This window comes from Amblyraja radiata, chromosome 7, assembly GCF_010909765.2.
Source record: "Amblyraja radiata isolate CabotCenter1 chromosome 7, sAmbRad1.1.pri, whole genome shotgun sequence".
Classification (NCBI taxonomy): Eukaryota; Metazoa; Chordata; class Chondrichthyes; order Rajiformes; family Rajidae; genus Amblyraja; species Amblyraja radiata.
Genome location: NC_045962.1, coordinates 41946862 through 41965627, shown reverse-complemented (window position 1 = coordinate 41965627; position 18766 = coordinate 41946862). Strand labels below are relative to the sequence as shown.

General features: G+C 42.9%; 1 protein-coding gene across 1 annotated transcript in view; it reads right to left on the bottom strand.

Moving 5' to 3' along the window:
* The window catches only part of spag16 (sperm associated antigen 16), a 677853-nt gene that overhangs the window by 417858 nt on the left and 241229 nt on the right, over positions 1 to 18766 (bottom strand). Inside the window, exon 12 of the mRNA XM_033024314.1 lies at positions 9164 to 9307. Coding sequence (XP_032880205.1) covers positions 9164 to 9307 — 144 coding nt within the window. The remainder of the gene's footprint in view (positions 1 to 9163; positions 9308 to 18766) is intronic.

The window sequence follows — 18766 nt, the reverse complement described above, 5'->3', positions numbered from 1 at the left end:
GACTCACCAGACAACATCAGCGAACATGTGGCGACAATGTGCAGTAGAACGTGCAGATAGTTGTTAATGAATATGATATAGTTGGGATCACGGAGACATGGCTCCAGGGTGACCAAGGCTGAGAGATGAACATCCAGGGATATTCAATATTCAGGAGGGATAAACAGAAAGGAAAAGGAGGTGGGGTAGCATTGCTGGTTAGAGAGGAGATTAACGCAATAGAAAGGAAGGACATCAGCTTGGAGGATGTGGAATCAATATGGGTAGAGCTGCGAAACACTAAGGGGCAGAAATTGCTAGTGGGAGTTGTGTACAGGCCACCTAACAGTAGTAGTGGAGTTGGAGATTGCATCAAACAGGAAATTAGTAATGCATGCAACAAAGTAAAACAGTTATAATGGGTGACTTCAATCTACATATAGATTGGGTGAATCAAATTGGCAGGGGTGCTGAGGAAGAGGATTTCTTGGAATGTATGCAGGATAGTTTTCTAAACCAACATGTAGAGGAACCAACGAGAGAGCAGGCTATTCTAGACTGGGTATTGAGTAATGAGGAAGGGTTAGTTAGCAGTCTTGTTGGTGCGTGGCCCCTTGGGCAAGAGTGACCATAATATGGTTGAGTTCTTCATTAGGATGGAGAGTGACATAGTTAATTCAGAAACAAGGGTTCTGAGCTTAAAGAAAGGTAACTTTGAGGGAATGAGACGTGAATTGGCCAAGATAGACTGGCAATTGATTCTTAATGGGTTGACGGTGGATATGCAATGGAAGGCATTTAACGACTGCATGGATGAACTACAACAATTGTTCATCCCAGTTTGGCAAAAGAATAAATCAGGGAATGTAGTGCATCCGTGGATAACAAGGGAAATCAGGGATAGTATCAAAACAAATGAAGAAGTATACAAATTAGCCAGAAAAAGCAGCCTACCAGAGGACTGGGAGAAATTCAGAGTGCAGCAGAGGAGGACAAAGGGCTTAATTAGGAAAGAGAAAATAGATTATGAAAGAAAATTGGCAGGGAACATAAAAACTGACTGCAAAAATTTTTATAGATATGTGAAGATAAAAAGATTAGTTAAAACAAATGTAGGTCCCTTGCAGTCAGAAACAGGTGAATTGATCATGGGGTACAAGGACATGGCAGACCAATTGAATAACTAATTTGGTTCTGTCTTCACTAAGGAAGACATAAATAATCTGCCAGAAATAGCAGGGGACCGGGGGTCAAATGAGATGGAGGAACTGAGTGAAATCCAGGTTAGCCGGGAAGTGGTGTTAGGTCAATTGAATGGATTAAAGGCCGATAAATCCCCAGGGCCTGCATCCCAGTACTTAAGGAAGTAGCCCCAGAAATAGTGGATGCATTAGTGATAATTTTTCAAAACTCTTTAGATTCTGGAGTAGTTCCTGAGGATTGGAAGGTAGCTAATGCAACCCCACTTTTTAAAAAGGGAGGGAGAGAGAAAATGGGGAATTACAGACCAGTTAGTTTAACATCGGTAGTAGGGAAAATGCTAGAGTCAGTTATTAAAGATGGGATAGCAGCACATTTGAAAAGTGGTGAAATCATTGGACAAAGTCAGCATGGATTTATGAAAGGTAAGTCATGTCTGACAAACCTTATAGAACTTTTCAAGGATGTAACTAGTAGAGTGGATAAGGGAGAACCAGTGGATGTGTTATATCTAAACTTTCAGAAGGCTTTCGACAAAGTCCCACATAAGAGATTAGTATACAAACTTAAAGCACACGGTATTGGGGGTTCAGTATTGATGTGGATAGAGAACTGAACTGGCTGGCAGACAGGAAGCAAAGAGTAGGAGTAAACGGATCCTTTTCAGAATGGCAGGCAGTGACTAGTGGGGTACCGCAAGGCTCAGTGCTGGGACCCCAGCTAATTACAATATATATTAATGATTTGGACGAGGTATTTGAATGCAACATCTCCAAGTTTGCGGATGACACAAAGCTGGGGGGCAGTGTTAGCTGTAAGGAGGATGCTAGGAGGCTGCAAGGTGACTTGGATAGGTTGGGTGAGTGGGCAAATGCATGGCAGATGCAGTATAATGTTGACAAATGTGAGGTCATCCACTTTTGTGGCAAGAAGAGGAAAGTAGACTATTATCTGAATGGTGGCCGATTAGGAAAAGGGGAAATGCAACGAGACCTGGGCTCATGGTACACCAGTCATTGAAAGTAGGCATGCAGGTGCAGCAGGCAGTGAAGAAAGCGAATGGTATGTTAGCATTCATAACAAAAGGATTTGAGTATAGGAGCAGGGAGGTTCTGCTGCAGTTGTACAGGACCTTGGTGAGACCACACCTGGAGTATTGTGTACAGTTTTGGTCTCCTAATCTGAGGAAAGACATTCTTGCCATAGAGGGAGTACAGAGAAGGTTCACCAGACTCATTCCTGGGATGGCAGGTCTTTCATATGCAGAAAGACTGGATAGACTCGGCTTGTACTCGCTAGAATTTAGAAGATTGCGGGGGGATCTTATAGAAATTTACAAAATTCTTAAGGGGTTGGACAGGCTCGATTCAGGAAGATTGTTCCTGATGTTGGAGAAATCCAGAACACGGGGTCACAGTTTAAGGATAAGGGGGAAGTCTTTTAGGACCAAGATGAGAAAGACATTTTTCACACAGAGAGTGGTGAATCTGTGGAATTCTCTGCCGCAGAAGGTAGTTGAGGCCAGTTCATTGGCTATATTTAAGAGAGAGTTAGATGTGGCCCTTGTGGCTAAAGGGATCAGGGGGTATGAAGAGAAGGCAGGTACAGGATACTGAGTTGGATGATCAGCCATGATCATAATGAATGGCGGTGCAGACCCCTGCACCTATGTTTTTATGTGGCGAGTGCAGAGTCTCCTGCACTCACCTAACAAGTCGCCTAAAGGGCCTGTCCCACATGCAACTTTTCACCAACTGTCCTCGACCTTCAAGCTCGAGGGTACTCGCCTGAAAAACCTCGAGCTGGATCGACCGTCAGCGATGAAACCATGAGCTGGATCGACCGTCAGCGCACACACACACAAACACATTGCAAAGGCGGGGCCAAGGAAAGCGGGGGAGCGCTGTGTGAAATTCCCATCCGTGATGATCAGGAAGGTAAAAGACGGCTGGCACAGTGTACGGTAAGTCCTTCAGGGAGCGGGGGTGGGAGAAGGGAAGGGAAGGGGAGAGAAGGGGAGAGATGGGGGGTGACGGAGTGGAGACACTTTTAAGAAGCCAGACAACTTTCAATAAAATTTAGCGGGCATTTAACATTACCAGTCGGTTTTCCTTGTTTCTGAAAACAACAATGAGCCAATTAAAATGCCCGGTCAGCAAAGGAGATTGCCCACGGCTATCTCGACTGCCTATAACTACATGGCGACCCCACTACCAATGCACTACGAGTTCAAAAGAACTATCTCCCCAACCTCATCTACTGTATCCTCTGTTCCAGTGTGGACTCCTTTATATCAATGAGATGAAGCTTGGCGATCGTTTTGATGAACACCTCCGCTCGGTCTGCCTAAACCTACATGATTTCCTGGATGCTAAAGACTTTAGCAAGTGAAGCTGAGGCCAAGAACTGTTGTGATCATAAAGAAAGACATATCTATCTTAAGGGGTCGCAAGGCTCGGCTAGCTGATCCTCCTGTGTTTTATGTTCTTTTTATGGGGTTAGTTTGAGAACATTATGCTGAGGTAAATATCATGGTGCAGGTGTGTGGGAGTTGCGTGACCCATTCCAACTTGAGTTATTTTTTTGGTCAAGATTATAGTTGGGTGGGCAGAAAGTGGATGGATAAGTACAGGAAAGGGAGTCGGCAGAGAGTGCAGGGATGCCCTGTGGCATTCCCCTTGAAACAGGTGTACTCTTTTAAATACTGTTGGGGGAATGACCATTCAAGGGTGAGCTGCAGATCTGTGACACCAGACTTGGCTCTGAGGTGTAGCAGGGAAGGGTGAAGGCAGACAGAGTGATTGTGAAAAGAGACTCTTTAGATATGGAGGCAAACAGAAGATTCTATGGCTGCAAACAGGACTCCAGCATGGTGTGTTGCCTTCCTGGTGGTAGGGTCCAGGATGTCACGGAGCGGCTGTAGAACATTCTCAAGGGGGAGGGTGAGCCGCTAAAAATCATTGTACACATTGGTACAAATTACATAGGAATGGAACGAGATTAGGTCCTGCAGAGTGAATACAGAGAGCTCGGCAAAAGATTAAAAAGCAGTACCTCAAGGGTAGTAATCTCCAGATTACTCCCTGCGTGACATGCTAGTGGGGATAGGAATAAGAGGATAGGATGGATTAATGTGTGGCTGTGGAATTGGTGCAGGGTCCAGGTAATCAGATTTTTGGACAATTGGGATCATTTTTGGGACAGAAGTGACCTATACAAAAGGAATGGGTTGCACCTGTGGGACCCATATCCTTGCAGGGAGGTTCACTAATGCTACTTGGGAGGGTTTAAACTAGAGTGGCGGGGGCTGGTAACCAGAGCCGGCCAACATATGGAAGGACTGATAGGAAGGAAGAAGTTATGACCAGTAAGTCTCAAAGCAGTGACAAGGATATGTTAAGGAATATGGCGAAGCTGATTGTCTGGTAAGTTTATTTCAATTCAAGGAGTTTTGTGGGTAAAGCAGATGAACTTAGTTCAAGTTCAAGTTCAAGTTCAAGTTCATATTTATTGTCACTTAACCAATTAAGGTGCAGGGAAATTACCATACAACCATACTAAGTAAAAAGCAACAATACACACAGCCATAAAAATAAAATTTCAACATAAACATCCACCACATGGGCTGTGGGCTGAGCATCGAAAATGTGTCTAGAATTTAACTTTCATGACCCATGTCTGGGAACTACTTGAAATTTTGCACAGATTTAGATAAAATATAATTGAGAAGGAAGTCATAATGCGTCAGTGCCAAAAGTTGCACATTAATTAATTAAACTAATTAGAAAATAAGATCTAAAAAGTAAGCGCCATCTAGTGTTCGATGCTCATATAACTCCATGGGGAGCCTAATTCCATGCTGCTATTTATTTAAACCATATATTATTATACCATATATTTATATATATATCAATGGTATAATAATATATGGTTTAAATAAACATGATGACGTGAACATGACTGTCATTATATATAATTATATTATATAAAAGTAATATAATAATATAATTAATATAATTGTGAGTGTGTATTTGGAATGAGACTGCTGCAGAGGTCCGGCTCCTGAACCAGCCTAATTAATGGATGAGGTCAGATCCTGTGCATTCCCCCTGTTTACTGAACCCCACTGACTGCCAGTGGGCAGAGTGGGGGTCACGGCAGTAGTGGGACTGGGGCAGTGCCAGGCTGGGGGAAGGCTAAGGCATCTTCCACTGAGAGGAAAATGCCTAACCCTAACCGTAACTCGGCACCCTTCCAGAGCTGCCCACGGTTGGAGCTGGAGCCGCTTTGGGACCGGCTGCGGGCTCCGTAAGTGTGGCCGCTCAGCGTGCCCACCTTGATGGTGGGGAGCAGCACTGCCCTGCATGCCGCCCGGGCCGCCTTCAACACCCCCATAGTGTCGGCTCCGTCAGTCTGCCCGCTCGCTCGCTGCAACACCGGCTTACCGACAACCTGACCGATCCTTCACAGCACTCACCGGCCTACCGACAGCTCAACCGATCCTTCAAAGCACTCACCGGCCTACCGACAGCCCGACCGATCCTTCATAGCAGTCACCGGCCTACTGACAGCCCGACCGATCCTTCACAGCATCTATGGGCTGGCCCGACAGCCCGACCGACCCCTCGCAGCATCTATGGGCCGGCCAACAGCCCGACCGACCCCTCGCAGCACTCACCGGCGGCCCGACAGCATGACCGATCCTTCGCAGCATCCACCGGCCTACCGACAGCGCGACCGACTGACTGATCGACTGACTGACTGACTGACTGACTGACTGACTGACTGACTGACTGACTGACTGACCGACTGACTGATTGAGTGACTGACCAACTGATTGACTGACTGATCGACTGACTGACCGACTGGCTGACTAACCGACTGTCTGACTGACCCTAATCATAACCCTAGCTCTACATTTTTATTTATCATTTTTATTTAACAATTCACATCATAACTTTACAAAGATAAATCAATTGTAAAACAGAATTATCAGCAAGGTTAGCATTACCTTTATTCCTTCGAAACCTTGCTATTGTTTTGATGTAATCAGGAGGCAGCCATGATCCCAGAGTGCTCGCTGCCTAGCTACCATGAAACAAAGCGCATGATTGGTCAATTGGTGTCCAACGCAATGTCAAACGTGCATTGGTTGGACAATTACTACACGGAAAATTGGGGGTTTTCCTCATATTTTAAACATATGTGCACGTTTTGTTCTTGATGAGTTTCAGGTATGATTTCTATAATATTTTTGCACAATATGTTAAAAATTCAAGAAGTTACGTGATTTGGGTCACAAATTTAAACGAAAAAGCACCTCGGCCCACAGCCTAACAGTGGAATCAACATTCCTCACTGTGATGGAAGGCAATAAAGTTCAGTCATCTTCCTCCTTTGTTCACCCGTGGTCGGGGCCGAACCCTCCGCACTTGCCACTGCCTACGGTCCGATGTTCAAGCCATCGTGAGGATGATCGAAACTCCGGCGTCGGGACGGATCTGAACACTCTGCGGCATGGAGCTCCCGAGTCGGCCTCTTCTTTTCGGAGAACGCGGCTTCATGTTGTTAAAATCCACAGGACCCGCGGTCGGAACACTTTCGCTGGTGTTCCTCGGCAAAGGATTGCCCGCTTGAAGCTCCAGACTGGTCTCCAGGAAAGGACGCACCACTCCATGTTGTAGGCCACAGAGGGGACGGAGTTGTAACGTGGAGAAAAATTGCATCTCCATCGAGGTAAGTGACTGAAAAAGTCACCCCCAATCCCCCACCCCCCACATAAAACATACCAAGAAACATTAAAATATACATTTAAGACATACTTAAAATAATAAAAACGGAGAAGGGACGAGACAGACTGTTGGCGAGGCGGCTATTACTGGCACTAACCCGGTGGCTTAAGAGAACCTTGATCATGCTTGAAACGATGATGTTGTGGCTATTATCGAGACTTAGTAGCAAGAAAGAGATGGCTGGCAGGTCAACATTCCAGGGTTTTGACGTTTCAAAACATGATATAGAGAGAGAGGTAAAAGAGGTAGCGGAGTTGCTTTACTAGCCAGGGAGAATGTCATGGTGGCACTCAGGGAGAACATAATGGAGAGCTTGACCACTGAAGCAATACGAGTAGAACTCAAAAAGGGTGCAATAACTGTGATAGGATTATAGTCTCGGTCACCCAATAGCCTGCAGAAGATAGAGAATCAGATATGTTGACAGATTATGGAAAGATACAAAAGCTATAGGGATTGTCGCAGTGCATAACTTTAACTTTGCAAATATTGCTTCTACCTTACTCAGTGCAAAAGACTTAGATGGGGTAGAATTTGTTAGGTGCATCCAAAAGGATTTCCTGAAACAATAAGTGGATAATGTAACTCAAGGAGGGACCATACCAGACCTTGTATTGGGAATTAAGCCTGCCAGTTTCAGTGGAAGAGCATTTCGGGAACACATCTCCATAAGATTTAAAGTCAAGAATAAGGACACATTTGGACATTGGGGAAGATACTGCATTGTAAACTGTAGAATAGGGTTCAAATTTGAGTAAAAATTATACATTTCTAATTTTCCAGCCTTGTTATCTAGACATCTTTTCCTTCGTCTCATAAAAAAAGGTACTCTAATTCCTAACTTTGAGCCAGGTTGTTCTTTGTATTCATCTTTCCAGTAAGATTTATACAGTATCACCAGCCTTTAACAATTCCAAGTACAGATATCCATGTAACATAGAAAGTTAACCTCCAACTACAATAAGTATCTGCACGCATCTCTTAGGACCATCTTGACCAACTGTGACAGACTGCTGTTATCAAAAACATATTTTAACATTTTTTAATATTTGATATGTGTATTTGATATGAATATGTGATATTTAAAGGCATTAAAACAGTTTAATTGTTTAATAAATGAAAAATAGAAATTAAAGAGTAAATATTGTCTAAAAATATTAAAATCCTTATAAATGTATTAAAACCCATAAAGAAGAGTAAACATAAACAACCTGCATCCACTTTTCAGAGTCATACAACACGGAAACAGACCCTTCGGCCCAACTTGCCTATGCCAACCAAGATGTTCCTTCTCGGCTAGTCTTACCTGCCCACGTTTGGCCCATTTCCCTCTACAAATTTCTTATCCATGTACCTGTCCATCTTTTAACTGTTGTTCTAGTACTTGCCTCAACTACCTTCTCTAGCAACTCTTTCTAAAAACCCACCGTGTGGAAAAAGCTGCCCCTCAGATTCCGAATAAATCTTTCCCATTTCACCTTAAACGTATGTCCTCAGGATCTTGATTCCCCTAATCTGTGGGGACTCTGTGCATTCACCCTATCTGCCCCCCTCATGATTTTATACTCATGTATAAGATCACCCCTCAGCCTCCTGCATTTTAATGAATGAAGCTTGGCAATGTCTTGGAATGATTGCAGTTGAGAAGAACAAACGTAGAACAGAGAACAGTACAGCACAGGAAGCATGGTGCCAAGATAGGCAAAACTCCTCTGCCTACATATGATCCATATACCTCCATTCCCTGCATATCCAAGCCTAACTAATAGCTTCTTAAATGCCACTATTAGATCTTCCTCCACAACCAAGCATGGCAGTGCATTCCAGCCACCCACCACTCTCTCAGTAAAAAACTTGTTATACACAAATCCTTTAAAAAATCTTCTTAATGGTCTACCCTCTGGTCTTTGACATTCTCATTTTAGGGAAAATGGTACTGAGTGTCTAGCCTATGTATACCTCTCATAATTTTATATACTTCTATCAGGTCTCCCCTTAGCCACCATCCTGTCAAGGAAAGCTATTAAGATCAATTATAAATGCGCTGCACAGTATGGAAGAGAAACAGAAGCAAATATGAAGCACTGTGTCATCAATTCTGCCTTGAGATGAACAGACTAATGCAAACAAAAGAAAATGTAACATTACACTCTGTGGGATTTGAAATGAATTAATTCAATGTTTGCACTAACCTATGATGAAAGCAGCAGCCAGAAAGCCAATCACTGTGACCTTCACCTGTCATAATAATGTCACCATTGGGAATGGACCACATCTTCCAGAGGCGTTCATCACTTCCAGTGATCAGGATTTGTTTCCGTGGATGAAGAGCTAGACTAAAAATAAATGAAAAATATAATGGAGAAATTCCAATATAATTAAATATGCTTTCCAAGTACAGTATTCTATTTATTATATAAACATGTAAAAATACTTTGTTTACCAAGGAGAATATAGTTGGTAATAACAATTTAATACATTTTAGGCTCATTTTGCAAAGCACCTTGGAATGTGTGCATCTCGTGAATCGAGTTTACACAAAGAATATAAAACCATGACATTTGAAACACATACAATTGCCTCATCGATTGTGCTACTATAACACACATTAAAAGATGTAAGATGTACTTACATTCACAGTAATGGCATGCATAAATACTGTGCATTTTTTTCAAACCTGCAACACTGTACAGAATGTGGATTCACATTATATTAACTGAAACTAAAATGTACTTGAAATATTACTCACTAACCCATTATCTTTCCTTACATTTTTAAATAAACACAGTAAACATATATATTTCCCCAATCCAAACATAAATGTGGTCAAGGTGAGAAAAGGATCCTAAAATACCGATCTCATAAAAAGCAAAAACATAATTTACAAAAACAAAGGCAGGCACATTATAAAGCTGATGCAATATTGTAGTTTCAGAAGATTGTAGTTTCAGGCACTTGTGCCCTGAGAAACTGACAAGATAAAGTCATTGTATTATCACCATTACTCAATCATATACAATGCACGTGAGGAGATGTTGCAAATGAAGTACAGGAATTGTTTAAAACAGTTGAAAAGGATCACAGTAAAATCAGAACTCTGTTTGGATGTGCAGTACCAACCATTGCATTTGAATAATAAGATATAGATTTTTAAAGATACAAGCAAAACACAATGCACCATTGAGTGACATACACGGGAAGTAAAGGTCATTTAGATTCCAGAGTTTATTCAGCCATTCGAACAAAAATATGATAAATCAATGTTATGTGCCTTTCCCATTGTTGCCCGAATACCAATGAAAGTTAAAATTCTACCAATCTTAGATTTTAAATTAACATTTGATATAACATAAATTGCTCGAAAATAGGACACATTGATTGACTGAAGTGTCAGTGAGTGGGCACTTTGGGAGCAATGAAAATAGTAATGGAGAAGGAGAGGCCTGGTACACAAGTTTAAATTCTAACTTGAGGCAAGACCAACTTTGATGGTATTAGATAGGAACTTGCAAGGTTGATTGGAGTAATATTTTTTTTTCTATGAATCGGTTGTTTGATATTGATTCAGTGATAGACAATATAACGATGAGTGGTTGTTGTGAGGATTATTGTTACTTTGGTTTTTGGTTATGATCTGGAAATATCAATGAGGATGGCAGAAAAAGTGCTTTTAAAATGAATTGGATAGTCGCTTGAGTGAAAATAATTTACAAGCAAGAGAAGAGGGAGTTGCTTTAGTGAGATAACCATCTTATTAATAGTTAAAGTTCACTTGAAACATCCTCTTTATCTTTCTTCAGAGTAATATCTAAATTATTCTGAACACCCTTTTTTCTTTCTGTAATCCTACAATAATGGAATCATTGTGTGTGGTCTTGGAATGTTTTTAACAAAGATTGTATTTTACCTCTGTAAATAGCAGCCCAACTATTAAACACCGTAGACAGGATATTAAGTCACTCTCACTCATTTTTTGCAAAAGACAATTTTCTGTTTGACTATTACTTGCCAAGTTATTTATCCTCCACTTGTTCCAGGTAAAAGGCTTAAGTTTAATTATGAAGATGGGACGGTGGTGGCACAGTGGCGCAGCGGTATAGTTGCTGCCTTACAGCGCCAGAGACCCGGGTTCGATCCTGACTACGGGTGCTGTCTGTACGGAGTTTGTACGTTCTCCCCATGACCTGCGTGGGTTTTCTCCGAGATATTTGTTTTCCTCCCACACTTATAAGATGTACAGATTTGTAGGTTAATTGGCTTGGTATAAATGTAAATTGTCCCGAGTGTGTGTGGGATAGTGTTAATGTGCAGGGATCACTGGTCGGCGCAGAATCGGTGGGCCAAAGGGCCTGTTTCTTCACTGCATCTCTAAACTAAACTAAACTAAACTAAACTAAACTAAAGACCAATGGTGAGGGGTAGGCAACATGAAATATTGCCACTGTAATTGTTGAGTACTATTCAAACTATATGTATTCACATATACTTACGGTATGCATTTATTTAGAGAGCCTTTCCAAATATGGATTAGTGTTAAATTATTGTGCACACTTGTAATTACATATCAGACATACATTATGTTAAATCTGGCTAGAAATGTTAGTCAATGCCTAAATTGAGAAGAAAATGTTGTTCAAGTTCCCAAAAAGAGCAATCGAAATAGTAGAAAATCATAGTGAAGCACTCCTGAATTGAATTAAAAAATACCAAGATATTAACAAATGTGAAGGAAGGAAGTCAGAGATTAGGAGGAATCACAGAGGGGGATCCCAGCAGTATGAACATTGATTTCTCTAAATTCAAGTTACCCTTGCATCCCCTCTCTCTCCGTCCCCCCCCCCCCCCGCCCCAAGTACTAGTTTCAAAGTTGTTCTGTTGAGTGTCATTGCCTGTAACTCTTTTTTACCAAGTACACAGCTAACAATGGTGTGCCTTACTAATTTGCATATCTTTAATTCATCTATACATAACAAAAATTCTGATCTTGTGCTCTTCCAGTTTGTGCGTTTTTTCTATTTTTGCAAAAATGGTACGCAACAGCTCTACGGTTTTTCGCCAGGTTACTCACCGTTCTCATGTGCTGCGAGTGCAATAAGTTTAGTTCCGATTGGTGGTATATTATAAAACATATCGAGGTTTATAAAACCTAAGAACCGCGTGTGCGCAGATTCCTTCAGTCAGCGCCACGCAGATTGATCTCTTCTCCTGTCAGTCAATGCCACGGCCGGGATGGCGATGCCCCTTCCAGCCCCACCGGACTGTCCCGCCTCACTCACAAACTCCTCTCTCCCCTCCTCACAGTAACTTGTCTATCATCTCCCCCACCATCGGCGGCGGCGGCCGCGGGGCGGGAGAGGGGTTCAGTGTTGGCCTAGTGGAGGCCCAGTGGAGGCCCTGGTCCCGTATCCCTCTTCCTCATCACTCACCCCTCGCGCCCGCCCGCCCTCTGCAGCAATGGCAGTCCCGTACACCTGTCCCCCCGGGTCCGTCACCTCCGCCACTGCTATTGCGGTAACTCACCCTCACACCACTCTCGGAGATCTTTTCAACCAGCTCAGTGAAACTCGTGGTACCAACAGTGACGAACACCGACTCCATCCCTCCCAACCCCCGCGGCCCGGCGGCGGCTGTGAGCAGGTGGGCGGGTGGGCAGGGCGGGGCCGGGCCGAGCGGCAGCAGCGGGCGGGCAGGGACGGGCAGAGGGAGGGAGAGTCGGGTTGCAGGGTGGCCGTGCAGTTTGCGCGGAGTTTGAGTAACACACACACACACACACACACACACACACACACACACACACACACACACACACACACACACACACACACACACACACACACACACTCACACTCACACACACACACACAGTGCAAACTGGTCCAATCGTGAAGTCAACGAGATCTAAACTACAGCTAACAATGAATGACCTGTGGAGGAAGGAATTGCAGATGCTGCTTTTTATGGATGGAGGGAGTGACTGAGGGTAGGGGAAAGGAGAGGGAGGGAGAGGTGAGGGAGGTTGGGGGAGGAGGAGAGAGGAAATATCCTGGGGAGGTGAGGAGGGAGATTGAGGGAGAAGAAGGGGTAGGGAGGGAGAGGGGGAAAGTGGGGGAGGAGGGGGATAAGAGGGAGAGGAAGTGGGGGAGTGGGAGGGTTAGGGGGAGGTGAGGAGTGGGGGTAGAGAGATAGGAGGGGGGTAGGGAGGGGAGAGGAGTTATGGATAGAGGGAGGGAGTGACTGAGGGTAGGGGAAAGGAGGAAGAGGTGAGGGAGGGATTGGGGGAGGGGAGGAGGAGAGGGGAAAGAAGAGGCAGGGTGAAGAGGGGGAGGGAGTCCTGGGGGATGAGGGGACATGAGCCGTGCCTGTGCAGTTGGGGACTATGCGTGAGTGATGCAATATTGCGTTTGGGGGGACGGGTTGCATTGGGGAAATGTGTGAGTGGTGGAATATTGCATTAGGGAATGGGTTGCATTGGGGGACCAGGCCACTTGTGTGACAGGGACCCAACGGGTCCCACTTAGTCTAGTTTGTTCTATATCTCTATATCACCATCTACAGTATATCTCTTGTTTCCCTTTCCCCTAACTCTCAGTCCGAAGAAGTGTCCCGACCCGAAACATCACCTACTCCTTTTCTCCAGAGATGTATTCTGATCCCCGCTAATGTGTTGTTGTTGTTGTTGTTGTTGTTGTTGTTGTTGATCTCCCCCTCATCCACCTTATCCTTCTCCTTCTCCCGGCGTGCACAATCAAATAAGATCAAATAGAACAAGTTGTCCTACAACTTTAGGCTGCGCACGCCATATGCAAGAAGAAGAAGCAGAGGAAGAAAACCTATTTTACAAACAGTTTCAGCACTATCTTTATATAGTGCAGGAGGCAGAAAATGAAGGTGATTTGGTGCAGAAATTGAACCGTTAGAACTTACTCAATCTGACCAACAGCCACAGCTCAGTAGGGAAACGCTGGCCATCAGTCACAAACAGCTCTGACCACCCTGAGGGTCTTATGCCAGCATGTCTGACCTCCTACTCTTTTGCAAGACTCACCAAGTAATTCAGTGGTGACAAACTGATGTCTTGAGGGAGGACCTGGATATACCAAAACTAGTCATTCTTATTTATGTCATCAGCAAACAGATGATGAGAAAGGGTAAATTCAGACCTGTGAGATTCTGTAAAATTATTTGTCAGCATTTTGCAGTGTTTTCATTACATTTATTTGTTTACTTTCATTTAAAAAAGTAGACATCTACTTTAAAAAATTATTTAGACTTATTTGAACCACTTCATGCTCATTAATATGAGGAATCTGATGACAAGCTGGATCCAGCATAATCTAGTCACATAGATAACCACAATTAACCAAAGTATTTATTATAATGAAGCAAGTCTTACTAAAACATCCGCTATTTTAAGCATGCATATTTTTGTTGTGACCATTTGGCTGTCAACAAAGCCTATACATTATGAATGATAAACTGTTCATTATATAAGTTAATCCTGGCCAAATTGGAGAGGCTAGGACCCTAAAATTGAGTAAAGGCTTTGGGGCTGCTAGGCCATTTGGTCAATTTAAAAGTGCTTTCTGTAGAAATGGGACAAGCTGCAGGATGGTGCCAGTTTGTCTAGTGCCTAGTTCAGAGCTGCAGGAAGAGAATGGGAACATCTGCAGACCCTGACAATTGGGTGCAAAATGCATGGCATGGATTGGATGAATGCAAACCAGACATACACATTGTAAATAATGTTGCAAAGCTTTACTTTGCTGGATGTTGATTGGATTAAGAGGGAAAGCAAGGAGGGAAGAGACAATGACTTTGGGACTTTAAACTGTGTTGAGTGTTTGTTATTTATTCTATGTTATGACTGCAGGCTAAACCATATTGTTTATTTTGTTTTTTGTTTTTATCTTTTGTTTTTTACCTTGTTTGGGATGTGTTTATTTTGTGTGGGACTAAAGATGGAAATTAGCCACTGGCTACAATCTTGCATATTACAAGCAAATGTTTTATTAATATGCACTGTCCCTAATAAAATCAAAATCAAAATCAAATTAAGTATTGAGCCTTATCTGGTTTTCTTGCATATCAGGGCGCATGTTGCGATGTTCGTTTCCTCTGAGAAAAACTGTTTGAATACAATGCATTAGCCACTGTATTATTGGGTATGGGAAACGTCTGTCATGTATGGGGTTAATCGATATCTGTAATTGGATTGTAAAGAGACCACCCCCATGTGGTTCGGCCCTTCGAGGTTCGGGGACCTATAAAAGTCCGCTGCCACGAGGTCCTGTGTCGATCTTCTGGGAGAGCGCTAAGGACTGGGTGACCTTCTGGAGTGTCTCTGTTTGAGCGAGGCCAAGAGTGCTTGATCAGGCAGATACGAGGATCAAACCCGCGGTGGTTAGGTACAGTAGTGGGAACTGTAATTGTGCCTTGTCAAAATAAAGTTTAGATGCGCAAGTGCTTGACTCAGTGATTTGTTACTGAAACTAGACTGGGGGGAAGCTTAGAATGAGCAATTTACATCTCCACCTGAAATAAGAGATTAGGTTCTGACCTTGCAACCATTCATAGTATCTATTGTTATTCATAATATACAACTTCCATTATCTGTCAGTTCTAATGAAATATGCAGTGGCAGTGCCATGTGTCCAATAGCAATCATGGAATTGTATTACTGGTTCAAGAAGTCATTACAGCAAATTTATTGATAAATGTAAGTGATTAATTGGAGATTCTATATGCCACACTATGTACAATAATGTTTTAAAAATTAAGTATCAGAGACGTGCAGACAGCAACGACCCAATGTTTATACGGATAGCAACAATTTAATTCCAGCATATACATGAATGGCATCACTATTTATGCATATAGAGCATCAAATAAATGATACCAGTACATTTTCAGTAATTTATTCTTGGACCAGGCTATTTTGTTTAATAAATAAGTTCCTTTGCTGACTATATACCAAAGAAATTTTCAGTAATGGCAAATAATCTTCTTGTGCTGCCACAGGCAAATGAAGAATATACATATCTTAAGTGGGTAGAGAGTTTAAGGGGAAATAATACTGAGATGTAAATATGCAATTTAAATCATCTGCCAAAATGTTAATAGATCACTGCACCGGTGCATTATAAATAAATATTAACAAATCATAGGAACATATTTGAAACCACCCAGAAAATAGTCATATTGTGAAATTAACCCATGCCAATTCATTGGAAAGGAGACACTGTGTAACTTAGTGCTGCCTGCTAATAAAAATGATTACTGTCAACATTAGCCATGTTATTAATTGTCTGAAGGCTATGGCACAAGAACAATATCACAAATGGTTAGCACCGCATTAAGCTAGACTGACAAAAGGACACAAACTGCTGGAGTAGCTCCACTGGCCAGCCAGCAACTCTGGAGAACATGAAAAAGCGAGGTTCCGGGTCGGAATCCTCTTCAGACATTACATTTGGGGGAAGAGAAAGCTGAAAGAGAAATGGGAGTGGGACAAAGTCTGGCAAGCAATAGGTGGGAGTCCTCACCTCCCAGTGACAACGCCTTCTCCCGTCTCTAACATTCCTCCTCCCCATGGACATCCCCTGTCGGCTTTCTACCTTCTGGACTCTTTTTATTTCTAACCTCCCGCACAACATCAACAGTTGGAACTTCTCCACTCCCCTTAGCTACTATAATCTCTCCCCCTCTGAATGTATAGCACTCCGTTCACTCAGTAATGATCGTTATCAAACCTACCTAAAAGGGAGGTGCTGTTGTGTAGGCTGCCTTCTATCATGCTATGGCCAGGCACTAGCTCTCAGACACCTCCTCATACCTATTCCTTGACCAGGACCCCACAGACAAACATCAAGCCACTATCTCTAAGACCATTACGATGCAGGACCTTGATCGCCCTGATGCAGAGGGGCCGACCGCCGGCTACGGGAGCTAAGATCGTCCCATCAACAGAAGGCTCGAGGCACCCAACCACGGAGGGACAAAGAAGGCGAGATTGAACTTTTTTTTCACCTTCCATCACAGTGAGGAATGTGGAGGAGCCACTGTGGTGGATGTTTATGTTAAATGTATTTTGTGTGTTTTGTTGCTTTTTATTGAAACGACTGAATGGCAAATCAAATTCCTCTTAAGTTGCAAAACATACTTGGATAATAAAGTGCTATTATGATAATGATAATCATTATGATTACCAATCTCATCATCTCTGGTGATTTCCCCTCAACAGCCTTCCACCTTATACATCCCCAGCTCCGTACTGCCTGCTTTCTATCGCCTTTCCAAAATCGAAAAAAATAGACTGCCCTGGCAGACCGATATTTTTGCCTGATCCTGGACAACAGAATGAATCTCCAAATATATTAATTCCATCTTATTCCATCTTGTCCAGCCCCTTCCGATCTAAATCTGAGATCTTCTATGCCCTTCAACTCCTCAATAACTTTTAATTCCTAGGTCCCTATTGCCTCATCTTTTCCATGTCCCATTTCATTTCCATTCCCCACCAGGAAAGTCTCAAAGCCCTCTGGTTCTTCCTTGGACAGAGGTTCAATCAATATCCTTCTACTAACACTCTCCTCCACCTGACGGAACTTGTCCTCATCCTCAACAACTTCTCTTTAGACTGCTCTCATTTTCTTCAAGGTATAGCCATAGGTACTCACATGGATCACAGCTATGTCTGCCTTTGTGTTGGTTACATCAAACAATTCTTGTTCCAAACATTCCCTAAATCTTTCTCCACTAAATCGACAACGGCATCAGGGCTGCCTTCTGAAGCTGTGCAGAACTAATTAATTTCATTAATGTTGCCATTAACTTTCACCCTGCCCTCAAATTCCCTTGGACTACCTCTGACATCTCTCTCCCCTTTCTTGAGCTCTCCATTATATGGGACAGAATATCGACGTTCATCAAAGCAGAATTGGGTAATTTGGCCCATCAAGTCTACCACGCCATTTAATCATGGCTGATCAAACTTTCCCTCTCAACCCCATTTCCCTGCATTCTCCCCATAATCCATTGACACCCTTACTAATCAAGTATCTGTCCATCTTCACCATAACAATACCCAATAACGTGCTCTCCACGGCCGTTTGTGGCAATGAATTCCACAGATTCACCACTCTCTGACTAAATAAATTCCTCATCTCCTTTCTACAGAGAACAGCTGTGCCCTCTGTTCCCAGAGTCTAACTAGTAGAAATATCCTCTCCACATCCATTCTATCCAGGCCTTTCACTATTCAGTAACATTCAATGAGGTCCCTTCTCATCCTTCTAAACTCCAGCGAGTACAGGCCCAGTGCCGTCAAACGCTCATCATACATTATACATTATCATACATTATACATCATCATACATTAACCCAAACATCCCCGGGATCATTCTTGTAAACCTGCTTTGGACCCTCTCCCAATGCCAGCACATCCTTCCTCAGATATGGGGCCCGAAATCACTCCAAATGCGGTCTGACCAGTGTCTTATAAAGACTCAGCATTACATCCTTGTTTATATACTCTAGTCCTCTATAGATAAATTCTAACATTGCATTTGCCTTCTTTACTATCGATTCAACTTACAAATTAACGTTTTGGGAATGCTACACCAGCACTTCCAAGTCCATTTGCACCTTTACAACAAACCCACTGACACAATAGAAAATAGACAATAGACAATAGGTGCAGGAGTAGGCCATTCGGCCCTTCGAGCCAGCACCGCCATTCAAAGTGATCATGGCTGATCATCCCCAATCAGTACCCTGTTCCTGTCTTCTCCCCATAT